Source organism: Strongylocentrotus purpuratus, unplaced genomic scaffold (assembly GCF_000002235.5).
Source record: "Strongylocentrotus purpuratus isolate Spur 01 unplaced genomic scaffold, Spur_5.0 spur5_scaffold_16, whole genome shotgun sequence".
NCBI lineage: Eukaryota > Metazoa > Echinodermata > Echinoidea > Camarodonta > Strongylocentrotidae > Strongylocentrotus > Strongylocentrotus purpuratus.
This window is the reverse complement of record NW_022145601.1, coordinates 33,806,285-33,829,218: the sequence shown is the minus strand read 5'-3', so window position 1 is coordinate 33,829,218 and position 22,934 is coordinate 33,806,285. Positions and strand designations below refer to the sequence as shown.

At 34.1% G+C, this 22,934-nt stretch overlaps 1 protein-coding gene across 1 annotated transcript; it reads left to right on the top strand.

The window, feature by feature from the left end:
- The first annotated feature begins 402 nt into the window (after positions 1-402).
- On the top strand, positions 403-21,479 carry LOC105442146 (NXPE family member 3-like). Its single transcript, XM_011674008.2, has 5 exons — positions 403-569; positions 6,232-6,735; positions 15,614-15,786; positions 19,085-19,143; positions 20,327-21,479. Exons 1-5 carry the CDS (start codon positions 438-440, stop codon positions 21,145-21,147), a joined length of 1,689 nt encoding a protein of 562 aa, XP_011672310.2. The 5' UTR covers positions 403-437; the 3' UTR covers positions 21,148-21,479.
- The last annotated feature ends 1,455 nt before the right edge of the window (positions 21,480-22,934 follow it).

The following is a 22,934-nucleotide window of genomic DNA, read 5'->3' as shown; positions in this document are numbered from 1 at the left end:
CTCCTAAATTTTATTATTATTATCATTAAGATGTCCTGTAAACTTTTGAAGCTATCTCTTCGTCACATCGATTTGTAACATGTATCGTAACATTTATATAAATAAATGATGCGTTAAGAAGATTGTTAATGATTCTGTTTATTACCCACATACTTTGTCTTTTGAATTCAAGTCGCTCCTAAGATTATTTTTAAGATTTGAATGTGTTATCAAAGAAATTAATACTAATCTGGAAGAATTGGCATATATATACTTTAATTTTTAGCCTATGTTATTTTTCACTCAATCATCGAGTTATTGATGTAAATATGTATTGAAATTATGGAAATAAAAACCTCGCTTGAGGATAAGAGGACAAAAATCTCCATAGATTTGTTAGCGCTATTGTACTCATTATTTTTAGCGCTCCTAAATATATTATTATCCTTATTATTAAGATGTCCTGTAAACTGTTGAAGCTATCTCTTCGTCACATCGTGCTATTGGTCCTCACATCGATTATCTTCATAGAGATATCTTCGAAGTGGCTGCCACATCGAAACTTCAAACATGATCATCCCACTTACAAGGTAAGTCCCTAATACATTATATGACGTCGGACAATATTAATTGGAGTGAGTGTCACATCAATCCAAGAAGGTACCCCAAATATTATCTACAGTTCGTGCCATCTCAAAACTTTATTTTTTTTTTATCTAGGATTAAGTCCAACTAATATTACTTGAAATTATTGCCCACTTTACAACTTTAGCAAAGCTACTTTGAATAGGGCAAGTCTCTTGTACTCTATTTGCAGTGCTTGCTCACCACTTTAAGACTTTAAAGGGACTTGGTAACATTGTTAAGATGAGAGATAGTGGTTCTAAGGTAGTGACTTCAATGCTAGATGTACAATTAAAGATAATCTGACAATTTGAGTGAAAACGGACCATCATTAATGATACAAATTGGGAAACAAACCTTCGTGATGCACAAACGCAAATCACACGTTTCCTGAGAAAGTCTGCCACCTCTGAATACGATGAAAACAAAGAATATGATGAAACTGAAGATCCGGATGAAGATGAACTTTCTGAAGCAACACCCGAATTCCCGGAACTCTCATTTATCCATGACAAACAAACAAGTAAGAAACGGAGAAGGAAAAACACGAAAAGCCCGAGCAAATGATGATTTGGTAAAACAATCAGAATTATGTTCACCAAAAGCAGATAGTTATGAAGAAAATAAAATAAATACAATAGTAAATATATATGTGCATGAATGGTACGAATACGAGATAAATGTGTTTGTGTTATTAAGAAGATAAACTTAAATTTAACATGTCGTCAGTATTAGTAATTACCCAAAATTGTAATGGGTTACGTAACAAACTGAAAAGACAAATGTGTTTTAGATGGTTTGAAAATCAAAACGCTGAGATTGTCCTCATACAAGAAACACATTGGTCTAAAGACATAGAGCACATAATACGAAATGAATGGAAAGGTACAGTCATCTTCAATCATGGCACAAACAATGCACGAGGTGTAGCAATTTTAATAAAAAGACAAAGTGAAATTAAATACTTTTCTGAATATAACGACCAAAACGGGAGATTCCTCATCTTAGAATGTCTAATACATTCAATTAAACATAATTGTTAATATATATGCTCCTAATGTCCATAAGAAAAGAGAGATTTTCTTTAAAAGTGTTTATAATAAATTGAATAAAAAGTTCGATTTACAAGACCTACAAACACATTTGATTATAGGCGGAGATTTCAACTGTGTGCTGAATCCAAAAATAGATACCTTTAACGTTAAAAGCAAATACAAAACTCCAAGTTTTTTAAAACTAATATTAAAGAGGTTTTTGTTGATAGATATCTGGAGGAAAGTGCATTCTGATAAAAAAAAACAATATACATGGCGCAACAAGGGTCTACAGGTTGCTTCAAGAATTGATTTTGTTTTGATTAGTAAACCTTTGAAAAATTATATAATCAAAACTGATATTAGGCCAGTTGTTAATGGTGATCATAATGCAGTTACCATAACAATCAGATTTAACGACACCAAACATGGACCCGGATTTTGGAAATTTAATACTAGTTTGTTAACAAAAAGTTATTATTGTGAAGAAGTTAGAACAATTATAGAGGAGGCAGTACAAGAAAAGAATAACTCTTGCATGTCTTGGCAGTACGCATGGGAACTATGTAAAATTAGAGTCGGAGAATACTCTATCAAATATACCAAAAGTAAGAAAACAAAAGAAAGTGATTCCACGTTTTTAGAAGAGAAATTACAAAAGATCAATGAAAAAATGTGGACACTTAACGGTGAGAAAATGCAGGAAACTATTAATGAATATGAAAAGACTTCCGAAGAACTAGAACAAATATACAAACGGAAATGTAAAGGCTCAATCATCAGGTCGAGAGTCAAATGGTTTGAAGAAGGAGAGAAAAACTCTAAATATTTTATGTCATTGGAAAAAAGAAATTTTGATAAAAGTACAATTTTGCAACTACGCAACGACAAAGGCAAAATTTTTAGTGAGCAACAAAATATAAGAAAATGTGTTCATCAATACTATTCAAACTTATATCGTCAAAAAGAAAGACAACATGATTTAGAAGGATGTTTATTCGATTTACACAATCCTGAATTGACCGATGAATTGGCAGAATTATGCGAAGGCCAATTAACAGAAAAAGAATGCAAGCAAGTTATTTCTGAGTTTGCCAAAAACAAAATGCCTGGAAGTGATGGCCTGAATATTGAGTTTTATCAATTTTTTGGACAGAAGTTAAATTTTTGCTTGTAAACTCACTAAACGAAGGATTTGAAAATAATGAACTTTCTAACACGCAAAGACAAGCCATAATTAAGCTATTACACAAAAAAGGTGATCAAACTAATTTAGAAAATTTTAGACCAATCTCACTTCTTAATCATGATTACAAGATTGCGGCATCAGTCCTAGCTAAAAGACTCCAGAAGGTAATTCCCACATTAATTTCCAATGATCAAGTAGGGTACATCAAGGGTAGAAGTTTAGCTGAAAATATCAGATTAATCGAAGATATATTTTATTATGTCCAAAACCACTCAGACAAAGGACTTGCATTTTTAACAGATTTTAGAAAAGCATTTGATTGTCTTAGTTGGGATTTTCTCTTTGAATGTTTACGGACATTTGGATTTAAGAAAGGAATTTTGCAGATGGGTCAATACTCTGTACACAAATGTTAAAAGCAGTGTCAATGTAAACGGTTGGTTAACAGAACAAATTAACATAACAAGAGGCGTACGCCAAGGGTGCCCTCTCTCGGCCCTGCTTTTCATACTCGCTGTCGAGGTACTAGCTATTAAAATAAGAAACGATCTAGACATCATAGGAATTACCCTTTTTGATTCAGTCGAAATAAAGATACTGCAATTTGCAGATGACGCAACAATTTTTGTTAAAGAAACAACATCTTTAAAGAAAGCTATAAAGCAGATAAAACATTTCGGTTTATTTTCAGTTTTAGAGCTGAATAAATCAAAGAGTTCCATAGTTAACATTAATGAAGACACCATTGGTGAAAACATTTATGGCATTCCATGGACCTATTCTGATGTTAAAATATTAGGGGTTCATTTTGGGAAAAATGAACAAAACCTAATAAATCTTAATTGGAAACCCAAAATATCAAAGATTGAAAATATAATACGTCTATGGAAAGCGAGGTGCTTAACTTTTTCTGGTAAAATAACTATAATCAAATCATTTCTTGTTTCTCAAATTATATACAATGCTCAAATTATTTCCATGCCGGAAAATGTAATGAAACTCATTGACTCTTTACTGTATACTTTTTTGTGGAATGGAAAAAAACACAAAATAAAAAGAAAAGTGGTTTGTATGAGTTACGAGTATGGAGGATTAAAAATGGTTGATTTGAATGCTCTATTACAAATTTTTATATTAAAGTGGATATTGCACTACTTCTCCCACGAAAACTCAAAATGGAAAAAGATAATTGATGGTTTCTTTAAAAAAGTGGGCAACTTAAAATATGTGTTAAATAGTAAATGTACAAAAGATGATATGAAGTTTTGTTTAAAGAATATAAAAATGCCCCAATATTACAAGAATATGGTATATACTTGGTTTGACTTTAAAGAGATAGTAGAATGTAAGACGCCAATTGATTTACAATGTACTAATGTTAGAAGTGAAAACATATGGTTTAACTCAAATATAAGAGATCATAACAAAAATGTATTATTTATTAAAAAATGGTTCGATGTAGGCCTTTTGAAAATTAATGATGTCGTAAAAAACTCTAGATTTATGTCTTTGAGAGAAATTGAAGAAAGATTTGAGAAAAAACATGCTTCTTTGTTTCAAGAATATTTAATATCATAGTAAATACAATTCCCAAAGTTTGGAAACAGAATATGTTAAAACAGGTACATGTATATGATGCGACACGAGAAGAAAATGAAGGTGTCATGAAAAATGTTTTAATGAATGTTAACACTAAACGAAAGTCGAAGTTTTTTTACTCTACGTTGTCTATTCATTTAATTGTTAGACCTCCAATAGAAGAGAAATGGGAAGAAATATTAAATACTACAGAACAAATCGACTGGAAAGTCATATGGTCATTTAATTTACAAGCTATGAAAGAAAACAAAATATCGGAAGTCAATTTTAAGTTATTACACAACTTATTACCAAATAGGTATAATTTATTTAAATGGAAATTGTGTAACAATCTCTTATGTTTATATGATAATCAGTTACACGACAATCTCCATTTATTTGTAAAGTGCAAGCACACAAGATTGTTTTGGTTAAAATTTGGAGACATAATTCGAAAACTTTACAATGTTAATTTTTCTTTTGACAAGTTCGTTTTAATTGAAGGTTATAAATTGAAAAACAAAATATTTAAAAGTTTAAATTTTCTTATCATATATGCAAAATACGCAGTTTATTTAACATTTATGCAAGCAGAAAATCGCAAACTCATGTTTCATGAAGTCTCTATTCTTCGTATTTTCAAAAGACTAATCCACAATCGATTAAAGATCGAAAGGAACTGTAAAACGAAAAAGATATGCATTTTTGAAAACACTGTTATTCAAGAAAACGAAACATGTTTTATTTGAACTATGCTAAGATGCTACGATGTTATTTCAATTGATTGTGTATGATTGTTTGTTTTGTTCAAATGCATATATTTATCAATAAATTCATTTTACAAAAAAAAAAAAAAAAAAAAAAAAACTATTGGGAAAAACTTATCTGATCGATTCCTTAATTCTCCCAACTATATTATTACAATTTAATTACATTTTGGGTGAATGTAAATCGTCACAAAGCAATATGGCTCTACATTCCATTCCAGACATTTAAGTGTTGACAGATTTTTTAATAGCCTGTTTTATGTCTTTTTTTCATGGAAAAACGTTTGGGAAAATACTGTTAATCATTGTTAGAAGGTGTTGCACAGTGACGCCTTCAAAGAAAATCATAGATATGTTCGTGTTTTGAGAATTTTTTTCAGGATTTTTTGCATGTCAGAGGGTAAGTACAGAAGAAGGAATAAACTAAGTAATATTTTATACAAAAATTAAGCAATTTTTTCATCAACCTTCAACAATGTTCCCGAGTCACTTTAAAAGATAATGGAGGATATGTCCCTCGAACACTGATTAGAGGGGCTGCAACCACCAGGATTCATAAATCAAATAGGGTCAAGTCTCTCGTAGTGCTTTCGGCTCAATTGGATGGTTTGTAAGCGCTATTGTACTCATTACCCCCTGCTTCAAATACAAAAGTATAACGACATCCAATATCCTTAACATATATGAAAGGTACAATTTAAATAAACTGGAGTGGGAATAACTTATTATTAACAAAACTGACAAGGTACGTATAAAATGTTTACGAAACTTTACATTCATATGAATCGTATAGAAACATCCAATTTGAGCCCTTGTTCTGGTCATTATACCAGAATGTGTATGTGTGTTTGCCTGTAGCTTGGATTTTTACAAACATGTATCAACCACATAATGATTATTTACGTTTGGGGACCATCTGAAAGACGTGACTCGACCAGTCTCGAACCAGGGTCCATAAAGTCAGTTTGTACGCGAAGACAGAGAGTTGACCGTATCGAGGACATTACCAAGTCACATCTCTCCCGGACAATTAATTATAACGTTTTTATTTTGTCTGTAGACAATGGTGTTCATCAAGCCAAAAGAAAGATGTTTAAACTGGTCAAACGATCCGTGTTTGTCACAGAACATTAGCCAAAGCCTTACGCCGACGAGCAATGTCTTCTCAATGGCAGAGGTCATCAACGCCAAGGGATCGTACGAGGTCAACGACACTCTACAGATCCGCATCACAGCAAAGGATGTAAACAACGTCACCAAGACTTGCGGAGGTGACTACTTCCGGGTGAAACTATACACTAAAGAAACGCAGTCATCCTGGAGCATTGACGTGACAAATGACCTAGGAAATGGTACCTACATGGCTGATGTGACGTTACGATGGCCTGGGAAGGTTGAAGTGATTGTGATGTTGGTTCATCCCAGCGAGGCTTTGAGGGTTCTGCAAAGGATTCGAGACATAGAGCCCGGAAGGGCGGTTTTCAAGGGGCGCTACATGAGAACTCTTGACACAGGGGTGGACATCTTTGAAGATGAAATGTGCCTTCCAAAGGTCATCCGTAATGTAAGTTGTTCATATCTCTCTCTCTCTCTCTCTCTTTCGACATTAAAGCCTTCGTCGTGAAAAGTACAACGAAGAGAATCGAACAAAATAGTGAACACAGTTTTGACAAGGCTATAAATATAGTTCTTGAGTATTATTTTGTTTATTTTCCTCGTTGTACAGCCCTCGACGAAGGCTATAGTGCCGGAAGCTTCAATCAACAGCCGTGATTGTAGCTACATCCTATAGTCTTTTAGTCTTTCATTTATGTTCTCCCTTACGTAAAGAAGTCCCGTCAGGTTCAGCAGTAAGTTTTGACGATTACATATAAACATATATATACAGTGTGAGTCAAAGAAAAATCGCTTATTATTTTAAAAATCATCTATGAACAGAAAATGTGTATACATCTTATGAAAGAGTGTTTTATCCCAAATCATTTGGTACCATTTTTGTGTGGTATGTGTTCACGCTTGGATGAACAGGAGGCATTGTTTACGAAAGTGCAAAAATTGACTTGCGACAAAGTGATGCCTACAGCATGTATTATGTTGGGATTAGCGAAGTGAGAGAATACATTGCATATGCTTTTTGCAGTCACACGCGCGCACACATGTTCGTTGATATTTGATATACGATATTTGATATGTGTAGCATGATTAATTTTGTGAGGTATGTTATATGTATCCAGGGGCGTACGCAGGGGGGGGGGGGGGTTTGGGGTTCAACCCCCCCCCCCCCCCCTTTGGTATTTTTTTGTATGTAAACCCCCTAAAAAAAACTAAACCCCCCCCCCCCTTTGGTTTTTGTTTTGTTTTTGTTTTTTTTAATAAAAAAAATTAAAAAAATTAAAAAAATTATGCCCACGGCTAACGTAAAGTGACCTTACCCCCCCCCCCCCCCCCAACGAAAAAAAAGGTCAAATTTTCAAATTTCGAGACCAAAAAAAAAAAAACTAGATTTGTAATACTTGTTTGGAACAAGTATAGGTGGGCTGATCCAACAAAAAATTGAGACAAAATGAAGAATACATTTGAGATATCTTTTTGTCTCAGCTACAACATACTCGAAGTTCAGCGTAAATGAAGCTAAAACGACGTAGATATTGCTCGCGAAAGACGGGAATGTAGAATCAAGTTTTGAGAAAAGTCATGTCCCTTAGAGAATACACGCAAAATGTGAAAAATTGACATGCCTCCTTTCATCGCAAAAATACGCCATGATGCCTTTGTCAAAATGAAAAATCGTGGCCACTGAATTTGACGAAAATTGTCTCAGCTAGAACATATCAAAGTTTTGAAGAAGATCGATCAATTTTTACAAAGATACAATTAATTTTCCAAAAATATGCTGACGTCATAATATGCAAATTGAAATTTTGAAATCGGAGGCCATTATGATGACGTCTTGAGTTAATTGAGGGTCAAATGAGACATGAAATCATATCTCCGATTCATACTCAATCAAAATATGAAAAAAATTGGGGTCACCTTGCATCCTAAAGAGCTACAATGGATTGTTTTTGCCCATATATGCTATGTATTACAAGAGCTCGCGCGCATGGAAATTTATGTTTAAAGGTCGATCATTCCGTCATTAATAGTCATAAAGAGATAAACATGCTAATAATTTGTTTGTAAAAATATGTGGAATATTATGAAAGAAAAAAAAATGGCGATTCTATGTTGTGCAAAAGTTTTACGCGCGAAAACGCGCACGCATGCGCGTGTGCGCGATTTTTTATAAAATGCTTAAAATGGCCTAAAACGTATGCAAAATGATTTTGAGACGATTTTGAGCATTTCAAAATTTTAAGCGCGCATTGACGCGCGGACGTACGCGCACGCGCGCGTTAATTGACCTGCCATTGACCGGACGGATATTGACCTTGATCATGATAAATATTAATGAGAAATACCTTTTGGTTATGAAGATATGATCATGAGTTGATTTTCGTAAAATTTTACAAAATGGCGCCTAGATGACGTCATCAGTCAAGGTCAAGGTTGAAAAAATGTCTGTGCCTTGTAAATATGCCTATACATATGTGTGCCAAATTTCAAGACATTTGATCCAGCCATTTTCAAGTTATCTTGTCCACAAAAAAAGTGGTTAGAAATAAGAAAAATAAAGAATAATAAATAAACTAGACATATAATACTTGTTTGGAACAAGTATAGGTGGGCTGGTCAACTTAAATTTGAGACAAAACAGAGCAAAAATAAGCGAGATACTGCTTAAAAATTCTTAAAAAACAATATCATGTAGTTTCATGACGTGAACGAAATTCACCTTCTATACCGATAACGCAAATTATGAAGGCCTTTTGACATGAGGCCTTTAATCGAGATTTTCACTATGATGACGTCATTAAAATGAAAAATGGTTATTACTAAGCTTGTAGAGAATTGTCTTAGCTACAACATATCGAAATTTTGAAGAAAATTGATCAATATTTACAGAGATACAATAAATTTTCCATAAATATGCTGACGTCATAATATGCAAATTCGCATTTTGAGTTCCAAGGCCATTGTGATGATGTCACGAAACACTTAATGGCCAAATGAGACATGGAATCATATTTCCGACTCATACTCTATCTAAATATGAAACAAAATTGAGGATTCCGGTGCATTCCAAAGAGCTATAACGGATTTTGTATAGGGATGTTTTTGCCCATATATGCTATGTATTAAAAGAGCTCGCGCGCACTGACATTTATCTTGAATTTACGCTCATCTTGTTAATAATGGTCATAAAGAGATTAACATGGTATCAAATTCCTTGAAAAAATATGAGAAATATCATGAAAAAAAAAATGGCGATTTTATGTTTGTTAATGGTGTTACGCGCGAAAACGCGCGCGCATGCTCGTACGCGCGATTTTTTATAAAATGCTTAAAATGACCTGAAACGTATGCAAAATAAATTTGAGACGATTTTGAGCATTTAAAAATTTTGCGCGCGCACTGACGCGCGGACGTACGCGCATACGCGCGTTTTTTGTCCTGAAATTGACCGGACTGATATTGACCTTGATCATAATAAATATGAATGAGAAATGGATTTCAGTTATGAAGATATGACCATGAGTTGATTTTCAGAAAATTTCACAAAATGGCGTCTAGATGACGTCATCAGTCAAGGTCAAGGTTGAACAATTTTCTGTGCTTTGTTCTAATGCCTATACATATGTGTGCTAAATTTCAAGGTATTTGATTGAACCATTTTTAAGTTATCTTGCTCACAAAAAAGTGGGTCGAAATAAGAAAAACTAGATTTGTAATACTTGTTTGGTACAAGTATAGGTGGGCTGGTCCAGCTAACATTTTAGACAAAATGAAGGGCACATTTGAGATAGCTAATTGTCTCAGCTACATCATACTCGAAGTTCAGCGTAAATGAAGCTAAAATGACGTAGATGTTGCCCGCGAAAGACGGGAATGTAGAATCGAGTTTTGAGAAAAAGTCATGTCCCATAGAGAATACACGCAAAATGTAAAAAATTGACATGCCTCCTTTAATCGCAAAAATACGCCATGATACCTTTGTCAAAATGAAGAATAGTACTGACTGCATTTGTAGAAATTTGTCTCAGCTAGAACATATTAAAATTTGGAAGAAAATTGATCAATATTTACAGAGATACAATCAATTTTCCATAAATATGCTGACGTCATAATATGCAAATTGGAATTTTGAGTTCGGAGGCCATTATGATGACGTCATGAGTTAATTGAGGGTCAAATGAGACATGAAACAATATTTCCGAATCATACTCTTTTAAAATATGAAAACAAATTGGGGTCACCTTGCATCCTAAAGAGCTACAATGGATTTTGTATAGGCGTGTTTTTGCCCATATATGCTATGTATTACAAGAGCTCGCGCGCATGGAGATTTATGTTAAACGGTCGATCATTCCGTTATTAATAGTCATAAAGAGACAAACATGGTATCAATATGTTTGTAAATATATGTGGTATATTATGAAAGAAAAAAAAAGGCAATTCAATGTTGTGCAAAAGTTTTACGCGCGAAAACGCGCGCGCATGCTCGTACGCGCGATTTTTTATAAAATGCTTAGAATGGCCTAAAACGTATGCAAAATGATTTTCAGACGATTTTGAGCATTTCAAAATTTTGCGCGCGCATTGACGCGCGGACGTACGCGCACGCGCGCGTTATTTGACTTTTTAGTGACCGGACGGATATTGACCTTGATCATGATAAATATGAACGAGAAATACCTTTTGGTTATGAAGATATGATCATGAGTTGATTTTCGTAAAATTTTACAAAATGGCGCCTAGATGACGTCATCAGTGAAGGTCAATGTTGAAAACGTTATTGTGCTTTGTACATATGTCTATACATATGTGTGCCAAATTTCTAGGCATTTGATTGAGCCATTTCCAAGTTATCTTGTTCACAAAAAAGTGGTTAGAAATAAGAAAAATATATAATAAAGGCAATTCTAACGAAATTATAAGGTGGTCTGTACGTTATACAGCCCACCTGATAAAGAAATAACTAGACATATAATACTTGTTTGGAACAAGTATAGGTGGGCTGGTCAAACTGAACTTTGAGACAAAATAGAGCAAAAATAAGCGAGATACTGCTAAAAAAAACAATGTCATGTAGATTAAAGATGTGAACGAAATTCACCTTCAATATGCATAACACGCTACTTACGAAATTTCTGATATGTGCCCTTTAATCGTAATTTTCACTATGATGACGTCATCGAAATGAAAAAAAAGCTTATAGAGAATTGTCTAAGCTACATCATATCGAGATTTGGAAGAAAATTGATAAATTTTACATAACTATGCTGACGTCATAATATGCAAATTCCTATTTTTAGTTTGAAGGCCATTATGATGATATCAAAATATTTTTAATAGCCAAATGAGACATTAAATCATATTTCCGACTCATTCTCTATCAAAATATGAAACAAAATTGAGGGTCTCCGTGCATTCCAAAGAGCTATAATGGATTTTGTATAGGCCTGTTTTTGCCCATATATGCTATGTATTAAAAGAGCTCGCGCGCACTGACATTTCTCTTGAATGGACGCTCATCTTGTTATTAATGGTCATAAAGAGATAAACATGGAATCAAATTGTTTGAGAAAATATGAGAAATATCATGAAAGAAAAAAAATGGCGATTCTATGTTGTGTAATGGTGTTACGCGCGAAAACGCGCGCGCATCCGCGTGTGCGCGATTTTTTATAAAATGCTTAAAATGGCCAAAAACGTGTGCAAAAAATTTTTTAGTCGATTTTGAGCATTTAAAAAATTTGCGCGCGCATTGACGCGCGGACGTACGCGCATGCGCGCGTTTTTTGACATGAAATTGACTGGACTGATATTGACCTTGATCACGAAAAATATAAATGAGAAATAACCTTTGGTTATGAAGATATGATCATAAGTTAATTTTCACAAAATGGCGCCTAGATGACGTCATCAGTCAAGGTCAAGGTTAACAAATTCGCTGTGTTTTGTTCATATGCCTATACATATGTGTGCCAAATTTTAAGATATTTGATTGAGCCATTTTCAAATTATCTTGTCCACAAAAAAGTGGGTCGAAATAAGAAAAATAAATAATAAACTAGACTTTAATTCGTCACTTAGACGAATTAGGTGATACGTATGATAATGGTTTACATAACGAATAATGCATTACACGATATATTATTTTGCTTCTCCCATTCATATGCTTCTCCCATTATGATCTATTCATATGTCAAGATTAAATTGTGTCTCCTTGATCATCATGGATCTAGGGAAGATAGATTGAAACAATATATGACCTTTGACCCTGTGCAGTAACCAGTTACACATTTGACTCTAATTTACATCATGAAGAACACCTTTTGACGATTTTATCTTATTCAAAGAAATGAAAATGTAATTGATAAATGATTAGCATCATTATGATAATGATGATCGTGATGATCATGATCATGATCATGGGCGCGATCATGACATCTTATTGAAAAAATGAGGGTTGATTTAGATAGCATATAATCTCAGCTACAACATACTCAAAAATCAACAAAATCCAAGCCGAAATAACGGCGATATTGCTCGCAAAGACAGGAATGTAGACTCCAGATTTGAGAAAAAGTCATTTCCCATAGGGATTACACGCAAAAAGTAATGGATTAAGTGAAAATAGGGTAATAATAAAGTAAAAAGGGTTATTTATGACATTATTTGCGAATCTACGTGTTTAAATAATCAAAGGAGATGGTACAGTGAAGGTCAAAAGGAAAAAAAAGTGAAGAAAAAAAGTGTTGGAGACACCCGGACTCGAACCAGGGATCTCGAGGTTGGAAGTCAAGTGCGTTACCGATATACCAAAACATCTCCCATAGCGATTACACGTAAACAGGAAATGGAATTCAGAAATCCTACTTTGCAAGTGAAATATGAGCATGATCCCGGCATCTAATCGAAAAATAAAGGGCACACTTGTGATAGCTCATTGTCTCAGCTACAACATATCCGAAGCTCAGCGAAAACGAAGCTAAAACAACGGAGATTTTGCTCGCGAAAGACAGGAGTGTAGAATCCAGTTTTGAGAAAAAGTCATGTCCCATAGAGAATACACGCAAAATGTGAAAATTGACATGCCTCCTTTAATCACAAAAATACACCATGATACTTTTGTCAAAAATAAAAATTGTGATCATTACATTTGTAGAAAATTGTCTCAGCTAGAACATATCAAAATTAAAAAGAAAATTGATCCATATTTACAGAGATACAATCAATTTTCCAAAAATATGCTGACGTCATAATATGCAAATTAAAATTTTGAGTTTGGAGGCCATTATGATGACGTCATGAGTTAATTGAGGATCAAATGAGACATGAAATCATATCTCCGACTCATAATCTATCCAAATATGACAAAATATTAGGAGCTTCTATCTATTCTAAAGAGTTACAATGAATTTTATATAGGCATGTTTTTGCCCATGTATTGTGGATAAAGATAACGCAAATCCGCGCGTGCTGTCAACTTTGACGGACGCTCATTGCGTTAATAAAAGGTGAACAAATTATCAAAATGCTTGGAAAAATGTACCGAATATGATGACAGAAAAAAATCGGCGATTCTATGTTGCAAAATGCCAGTACGCGCGAAAACGCGCGCGCATGCGCGTGTGCGTAATTTTTTTATCAAATGCTCCATATGGCCTGAAACGTATGCAAAAAAAATTTGGGATGATTTAGAGCATTTTTAATTTTTGCGCGCGCGTAAACGCGCGGACGAGCGCGCACGCGCGCATTTACGCACGTTTATTGACCTCAACTTGACCGGACGGATATTGATCTTAATCATGATAAATATGAATGAAAAATTATTATTCGTTATAAAGATATGATCATTAGTTGATTTTCACAAAATGGCGCCTGGATGACGTCACGATGACTTTGAGTCTTTGAAAAGTCACGCAGTTCTAAGTTAGACTAAGATCTATCATCATTGAAAGATTCATAACAATGGCTTCGTTCAGTCTTGAGATATCCTGCGAACAAATTCGAGGAAGAATAATAATAAATAAATAAATAAATAATAATAAAAATCTTGACGAAATCAAAAGGTGATACGTCTACGTACGTATCACCTAATAAATAATAATAAAGGCAATTTTAACAAAATTATAAGGTGGTCTGTATTAGATACAGCCCACCTAATAATAAAGGCAATTTTAACAACATTATAAGGTGGTCTGTATTAGATACAGCCCACCTGATAATAATAAAGGCAATTTTAACAAAATTATAAGGTTGTCTGTATTAGATACAGCCCACCTAATAAATAATAAATAATAAATAAAGGCGATTTTAACAAAAAAATAAGGTGGTCTGTATTAGATACAGCCCACCTGATAAATAAAGGCAATTCTAACGAAATTATAAGGTGGTCTGTACGTTATACAGCCCACCTGATAAATAAATAAATAAATAAAGGCAATTCTAACGAAATTATAAGGTGGTCTGTACGTTATACAGCCCACCTGAAAAGTCTCCGCTTATGGCTTTACTTTTCTGAAGAAATATAAATAGATGAAAGCCCTATATAGAGCAATATTAATCTTGCAAAAGTCTGATTTAGTATAGGATTTTCCGCGAGTTGGTCATCCAAATTAATTTGTCTTGGAATATAAACCCAAGATATATCTGACAGCACTAAAACCGTCGAATTTGAATGCAAGACAAATAATTTAAATGACAAACTCGTGAATTTGGCTGGAAAATCCTATAAATGGAATAACAGAAAAGACCCTAATGGCAAATCATGCATTAAGTTGCATTTTTTAAAACTGTAAACGTGTGTTGCATTTCTTCTCCCTAAAATTCCTAACTTAAATAAACATAATTCGAATACGAATGACAGGTGTTAATTTGAATGATAAAAATGACGCCTAGACAAGTGACGATTAATTGGAATGCTAGTTGAGCAGTTTCTAAATTGAATGACAGATTTATGAAACCCTTCGACCAAAATCCTAAATTAAATACCAAAACGGGAAAATTGAATGATAATTGGCATGGCAAAGCCGATCTGCGCTAACTTTAAATGCAAAGTAAATTAATTCAAATGACAAACTCGCGAATTTCTCCGGGAAATCCTATATTTATTGTATGCATATCAAATTGCCTTATTGTTCGTATATAATTATATCAATTGTATGTGTAGCAATTGTATGTAAGTGTACGGTATATGTGTATTAATTGTGTGTGTGTGTGTGTGTGTGTGTGTGTGTGTGTGTGTGTGTGTGTGCTCGTGAGAGTGCGTGTGCATGTTTGCGTATTAAATATATACGTATCAATAATTATTTCGTTTTCCTTGATGCTGACAGCATTCTCTGTGTAACTTCACGGATGAAAGATCAGGCTATCCATGGTTCTGTATAGCGCCCTCTAATACAAATTTATCGTGTGATAACTGGAAGCTGTACATGTCAGATCGGACATTAATCAAAAAGTATACGATGGGGGCCGTCAGCAAGGAAGAAAAAACAATATTCGAGATGTAAGTTATGCTTTCCTTAATAGTAATCCTATTCGCAAACATACTGAGAAGGTTTGAGCCTAATACCAATAATGAACGATTGATTGTCGGCTAGCATGACATATTAATGACAAAAGAATTTAGACAGCGGAAGTCGCATCTGATTTTTCATCGAGCTTCTTTCACCATCACGACATTCATTTTCTTTCAATTTAAATCAATTCAATTCAATTCTTATTTCATTCATTTAAATAACCCATTTTATACAACACCTACGTGGATCCTTGTCATTTGATTGGAGGATTGCTGGTCACATGATATTCAATAGATATTATATTGCACGGTCGTGCATTTTTGGTTATATGCTGACTGCGTACCTCTCTGCCGTGCGCGCGCGTATCCCTAGCACTGCGTGTGTCTGACGCGAAGGCAATCTGAATGTAATCGAGAAGGCTTGACTCCAACTTTAATTTATCTTTAATATAAGGAGTAATTTGTTGATTAACGTTCTATTAGAACTTCTTCGATGTTGTATAAAACAAATAATGAATGTTTTGCATTCGTTCAATGGTGCGAATATTTTCATTCGTTGAAAGATTAACGTTAATTCTATTCAACTCGGGTGACGCCTCGTTGAATAGAATGTTAATCTTTCAACTCATGAAAATATTCGCACTATTGAACTTCTAACCATTCATTATTTGTATATTATACATACAACAATCAGGTATATTACACAAAATACACATTAAAACATATTGGACAAGGACATAACAATAAACTGGATAGGCTGCAACCTGAAAGATACATGATACTTTAAGGTAATACAAAGTTTTGGTATGGGGTCATGAATTCGGTTCAAATGAACATATTGGAAGCATATGCGATCCTTCAATATACAGAGATCGTTGTCGCTATTGAAATCGAGTCTGAAGTTATGAACTTGTAAATAATAAACTCTTTATGTTGTATAGCTCCCTCTCAAGGTCAAGATATTAATTAAGCTATAAAACAATGTTTCTTGACTAAAATCGACCGATTAGCTTTTCTCGTTTGAAAGTTATATATCCCAACTACAAATTCTGAGATTTTCATGGTCGCAGCTACCAGTGTACGGCCGTAGACGCTATTTGAAATATATCAACATTCACCGGAAGCACCGGTAAATTTGTATGGCGGTGTGACCAAAGTTCGCGCGTGACCAAAGTTCGCTTTCTCAAAAAATCGGTAAGATTTCGAAAATCTGATATCACCAATGAAAAGAAGGTCATAAAATTACCCAGAAACGAAATTTTCTTTAGAATTGGGTGCGAAATTGTGAAAATATTGACAAAAGATCGGCAAATTTTGCAGTTATTTGCGTCCGTTCCGAAAAATTATCAACTTACCGATAAGGGTCTGGAAATCTTCATTTTGAGATCAGAAATCCTCAAAATTGTAAGTAAAGAGTGGTACTAACTAATTGTACGATATCTTGCCTTGCAAATTATGATATTACCTTATTTTTGATGAATAGCATTTTTTGATAAATCAACTGTAAACCACCGTGCGTGAAGTTAGGTCTCATTGTTTTTATGACTTTTTTTAGATGCAGCGCGCACGAACGATCGGACATCGAATTTTTAGATCGCGATATCTCCGAAATCATTCGACGGTAAATTTTTCTAGTTGAACCAATCTGTGGTAAAAAACTTTGCCGTCCATTTGGTAATAATTGAAATAAATAAAGTTGTGTAGAATGTGAGAAATCATAGATCGAATATCACATTTTGTAATATGTTCTGAAATGTCCGCGAACTTTGGTCACCCCTTCTTTCTCGAAAGCAAAAGTGTTTTAGGGGCTAATTTTTCTAGTTCTTATATTACATCCGCAGTTGCATCCAAATACATAAAAATTGTAAAAATCACTATCCAACCAAATTTCAAAAATTCCCAAAACTTTATATTACCTTTAAGGTTGACCCATTTTTGATTAAAAAAATTATGACAATTGCAAGCCGTACTAGCAGCGATGTAGCTACAGGGTGGGGGGGGGGGGGGGTATCAGACAATGGCCCCTAATAATTAGTCCGGGCAACTATCCCTGGACAACTACCTCTTATGACCAATTGTATTGAATTCATAAGTCCCTTACATGGAAGGGGAACCCCAAACAATTCACTTCCCCCATCCGCTGTCTCCGCTACCACGTGAAGACATCGTCTCCGGCGATCACCTCCTAGTTATAATTGTCCGGGGGTAATTTTCCTTCGAGTAATTGTCCTGGGGTAATTGTATTTCAGGTCATTGCCAGGGGTAGGGGCGTAGCTCTGCATTTATTGTCCGAGGTAGCTACACGGGGAAAGTTTACAGGGGGTAATATTGTCCGAATCTTTCTGGTAAAAGGGGAACGGAGAAAATCTTGTTTTTATTTATTTTACGCTGTTTCAAGATGGGCTCTAGCCCTTGGAACGATACGAAACTTATTGTAAATAAGATGACTTGGTCATGACAAGGTGATTTTGTGATGTTTTATTTTCAATAAACACAAGATACATATTCTTCAACAAATTTTTTTTTCATATTTTTTTCCCTCCACAGGGATTTTATTGATTTTCATTTGCAACAAATAAACAAACATATATTCAAGGTAATTCATATTTATAACATGAATAAAATGTCGAACTGTGGAGTTAACAGAAGAGAAACATATTTTCAATAATGGACTTCTGATATTCATGAACAACAAAAATGGAAGAAACAATATAAAAAAGACATATTATCCTTTGGTTATTGGGCTATATACAACTACTTTGTTGTGACCACTGCTAATGATTTTTTTTTCTTCAAATAAACAGAATAGAAACAAAAAAATCAGAAGAAAGGATAAAAAATTATAGAAACAAATTCCTAAATTGAAACCATTTTGGGGGGAACTTATTATTTCTACAGTTCGAATCTGCAATGATCTTTTCTTTTTTGAAATAATTTATAAGTCGGGCAATCTTTTCTTTATTTAGCACGTATACACCATCTGTCGCACCACAATGAGTATACAATTCAAGGCATAATTATTTGAACCTCTTAAACCAAATAATATATCTTGTATTGATATTATTCTATATCTGGTTCCAGTACAGATATGTTTTACATGCGTACAATCACATAGCAGATGTATAACTATATTGGGCTATTGCATATTTTAATGTAATCATTATTCCATAAGGGTTGGCAGGATATGTTATCACAATGCTTGGACAAGAGTGTAAAGCCATGAACATTTCTTGAACATATGGCTATCACAATCATAACAAAATATAAGTTTTTCTTTTAATTACAGACATAAGTTGCCTATCAATCACCATCCTCCTCCCCTCAACGTAGTTGGGGACTCAAAAAGTGAGTATAATAATCATAAATTTTGCAATGAAAAAGGTTCCTGCATTAAAAACCTATAGGAAAAAGTGTAGTAAAAACAAGTTAGTAGTAATTATAATGGCCTTTAAAAAACAAAAAAGGGAATGAATATTGGAATGCCATGGTTAAAGTGACACGGTAACATTGTTGAAGGTTGATGAAAAAATTGCTTAATTTTGTATAAAATGTTACTTACTATATTCCTTCTTCTGTACTAACCCTCTGACATACAAACATTTCCGAAAAAAAATCAAACAATAAAGATATCTATGGTTTTTTTTCGAAGGCGTCAATGTATGACACCCTTTAACAGTGATTAACAGTTAATTCTCCCAACCATTTTTGAATTTTGCCAACCGTTTTTCAAAAAAAAGACATAAAACAGGCTATAAAAAATCTGTCAACAATTAAATGTCTGGAATGGTATTTAGAGCCAATTTTTTATTCTGTGAAGATTTACATTCACCTAAAATGTAATTAAATTTTAATAATATAGTTGGGAGAATTAAGGAACCAATCAGATCAGTTTTTCCCAATTTGTACAATGAATAATGGTCAGTTTTCACTCAAATTTTCAGATTATTGTTAATTGTACATCTAGCATTGTAGTCACTACCTTAGCCCCACTATCTCTCATCTGAACAATGTTACCAAGTCCCTTTAAGCTTTAGTTAATTAGTTTTGGGATTTGAGGAGGGCTTGAAAAAGGGTCGAGGGTAATGAAGTTTCTTAAAAGGGATATTATCACATTATATACGTGTTTACTGTAGTACTAGAGGTGTCATTCATAAGGCAACAAAAAAAACATGTTTAGCCTCCTTTTTTTGTTTTAAATATAGGGAGGAGGCCCTTTTTTCTTCTTTTTCTTCTTCAAAATGGCCGCTTAAAATGGTTCATTTTCACTGACAGTTGGGCTATTTCCAAGACGGCTGCCAACATTTTTTTTTAAAATCAGAAATAGATCTATTTTAGCAGTGTTTTTCATGTTTTTTTCTTTAAAAAATCAACAAAAATCAACAATAAAAGGAAAAAAGGAAAAAAAAATAGGAGGCAGCCCCAAAAAGGAAGCGGGCGGGGACGCTAAACATGTATATTTGCTTTTAGTAGCCTAATTTCACAAGTTCATAATCCCTTGTAAATTTTCTTACTTCCAAAAACTCTACAGGCTGGAAGAAGAGCATGTACGCTTATCAAGATTATCTACCTTCCTGCAGACCAGGACAACACTTACACAACCCTTCTCCTTCGGGCTTCTATAGCAAGAACATCTGGTTTTCAGATCAATGCAAACTCCGTCGATTTACTAAGCCAGATGTCTTACAGTGCCTGCAAAACAGAGCAGTCCATATTTTCGGAGACTCGACTTCTAGACAGTTCTACTTTGAGTTTGCCAATAATTACAAACCTGAGATAGTGGGGAAGAAACCAATAGATGATTGTGAAAAAAGAAGGGGCCCATTACGCGCTAAGAGCAGCGATAAGTTGAACATCTCTATACATTTTAAATTTCAAGGTTTTCCTGCTCGTCCATCGGTACTTATTCGCAAGGATAATGTGCATTACATTATCAATGAATTAGACGATCTGAAGGTAGACTCTAGATCAGTAATCTTAATTTGCGTTGGAACACACTACACGACATACCCATTAGAGATGTACGAAGAGAGAATGAGAGATATTATAGCGGCTGTTCAGAGATTACACAAGAGAAGTCCTCAAACACTGGTAGTCTTTAAGAGCGCAAACACCCGAGAACATGGAACGCTCATTCATCAATTAGAGAACAGCGAGTGGTATATTTGGACCTTGGACCAGGCGTTGAGGGTAGTCTTGAAGGATTCTCCAGAAATGGCTTTCATTGACGCGTGGGATATGACCATAGCTCAGAATTTCAAAGATAATGTTCATCCTCATCACGCAGTTCTCTCAAATCTGATGAATAATTTTCTTTCCTATATTTGTCCCGATGCACCAAGTTCTCCATAAAGCCTGTTTAACTAAGAAATACTTGCTTAATTTGGTTTGATTGCGAATGAAGAATAATAGTGGGTTCTTAAATAGAAATTTATTCTTGCCAGGTGACCATTAACCTCACCTGGGTAGAAAGTGGCAAATTTAGATTAATAACTTGCCAAAGACTTTGGTGCCGCGGAGACCCGGGACACGATCAACCGTATGGTGACGTACCGACTAAACCATGGCATTGCGCCATGGCGCGCTACTTATCTTTTAATGAATTTCATGGCGTGTGAAGTTATATAAATAAGTTTTAATATAAGAAGCACAAGTAGATCAATGAGGGGTTCGGCAAAATGTTATGAAGAAAGAGAATAAGGGTAGGTTTCATTGTTTTATATTTTACTCGATGAAACACAATTTGGAATTCTCCCATTTGCTCCGTCGCCTATACATATAACGATATATTTTTGTTTTATATAGGTTTTATTTCCACATTAACTGCATATGAAAAGAATTTACAAAGTAAGGCATATACTAGGTAACAAAACATGTACATTAATGTTCGATAGATACAGCAGTAAAAAAAAAAAAAAAAAAATTTAATGGCAAGTCATTAAATACAAATGATGCTAACAATAATCTGCAGTAATGAGGAGGAAACCTTGGAAGCAATATGCTTGTAATTAAGGTTTCATTTACATAATACATATACGGGCCGGAGGTGTCACACAAATATTCTGTATGCATTAATTTTTTGAGGGAATCTGTTTGTTATATGCCAGTTTTTTACGGGGTCATGCTGGAGAAAGTTGGGTTTCTTTGTTTACAAACCACACCTTATTCCTGACCTTTCTAGCCATTGTAATTGAGTTTCGAGTACACAAACTCTTGATTGAAAGTCAAGTGAACGATCCACATTACCGCTATGGTTCTATCTCCACTAGTATATCCCAGGGTCCCGTTTAATAAAATTAGTCTCAAATAACAACTGCTCGAATTTACCTATTCTGCTCACAGTCAATCGAATTCGATGATTTCAGTAGCTTTTAACCATGAGTTGGATTGTGTTACTGGTTTGTGAAACATGATACCTTGCAAACGATCGGAAAGACTTTCGAGAGATCAAGTCCAATCTCATTATTCCAAGGTATATCCCATTCATATGAACATAGTTTGTAATGCGTCATTGTAATGTTCGCCTATTCAATAGGTGTTGGAGAAGGCATAAATTGTGGTTTTCACAAGGTAGCATATTGGGCCCACTATTATTTATTTATATATTAATGACTTATGTCAATCAATTGACCTTTTGTCTTTCGTACTTGACACAAATTTAGTTTTTCTCACGACTCTCATAGATTAGTTGAAATATAATTATACAAATTTAAATGTGTAATATATTAAATTATCATTGAATCTCTAGAAAACGAAATATACGTTGTCTATGAAATCTATAGATTCATTGCCAGCTAACGTAGTTTTGGAAAATATCCCATTGGAGTGTATTTCATTTAATACATATCTGGGTGTTACGGTTAATAAAAAACTTTCTTGGAAATATCACATCGACAATAGGCTATTTGTAAAATTATTTCCGTAAATATTGGTATTATTAATAAAGCAAAGACATAATTTTTAATTCATTAATCATGCTCATATAGTTCTTTGATACTCCCATACTGAATTATGGTCTCTTAGTTCGGGATAACACACATCAAACCCCATTAGATAAAGTGTTGTCATTACAAAATAAGATTATTCGTATTAATTGTAATTTTCCCTTTCGCTCCCATACGAACAGTTTTTTGTTTAAA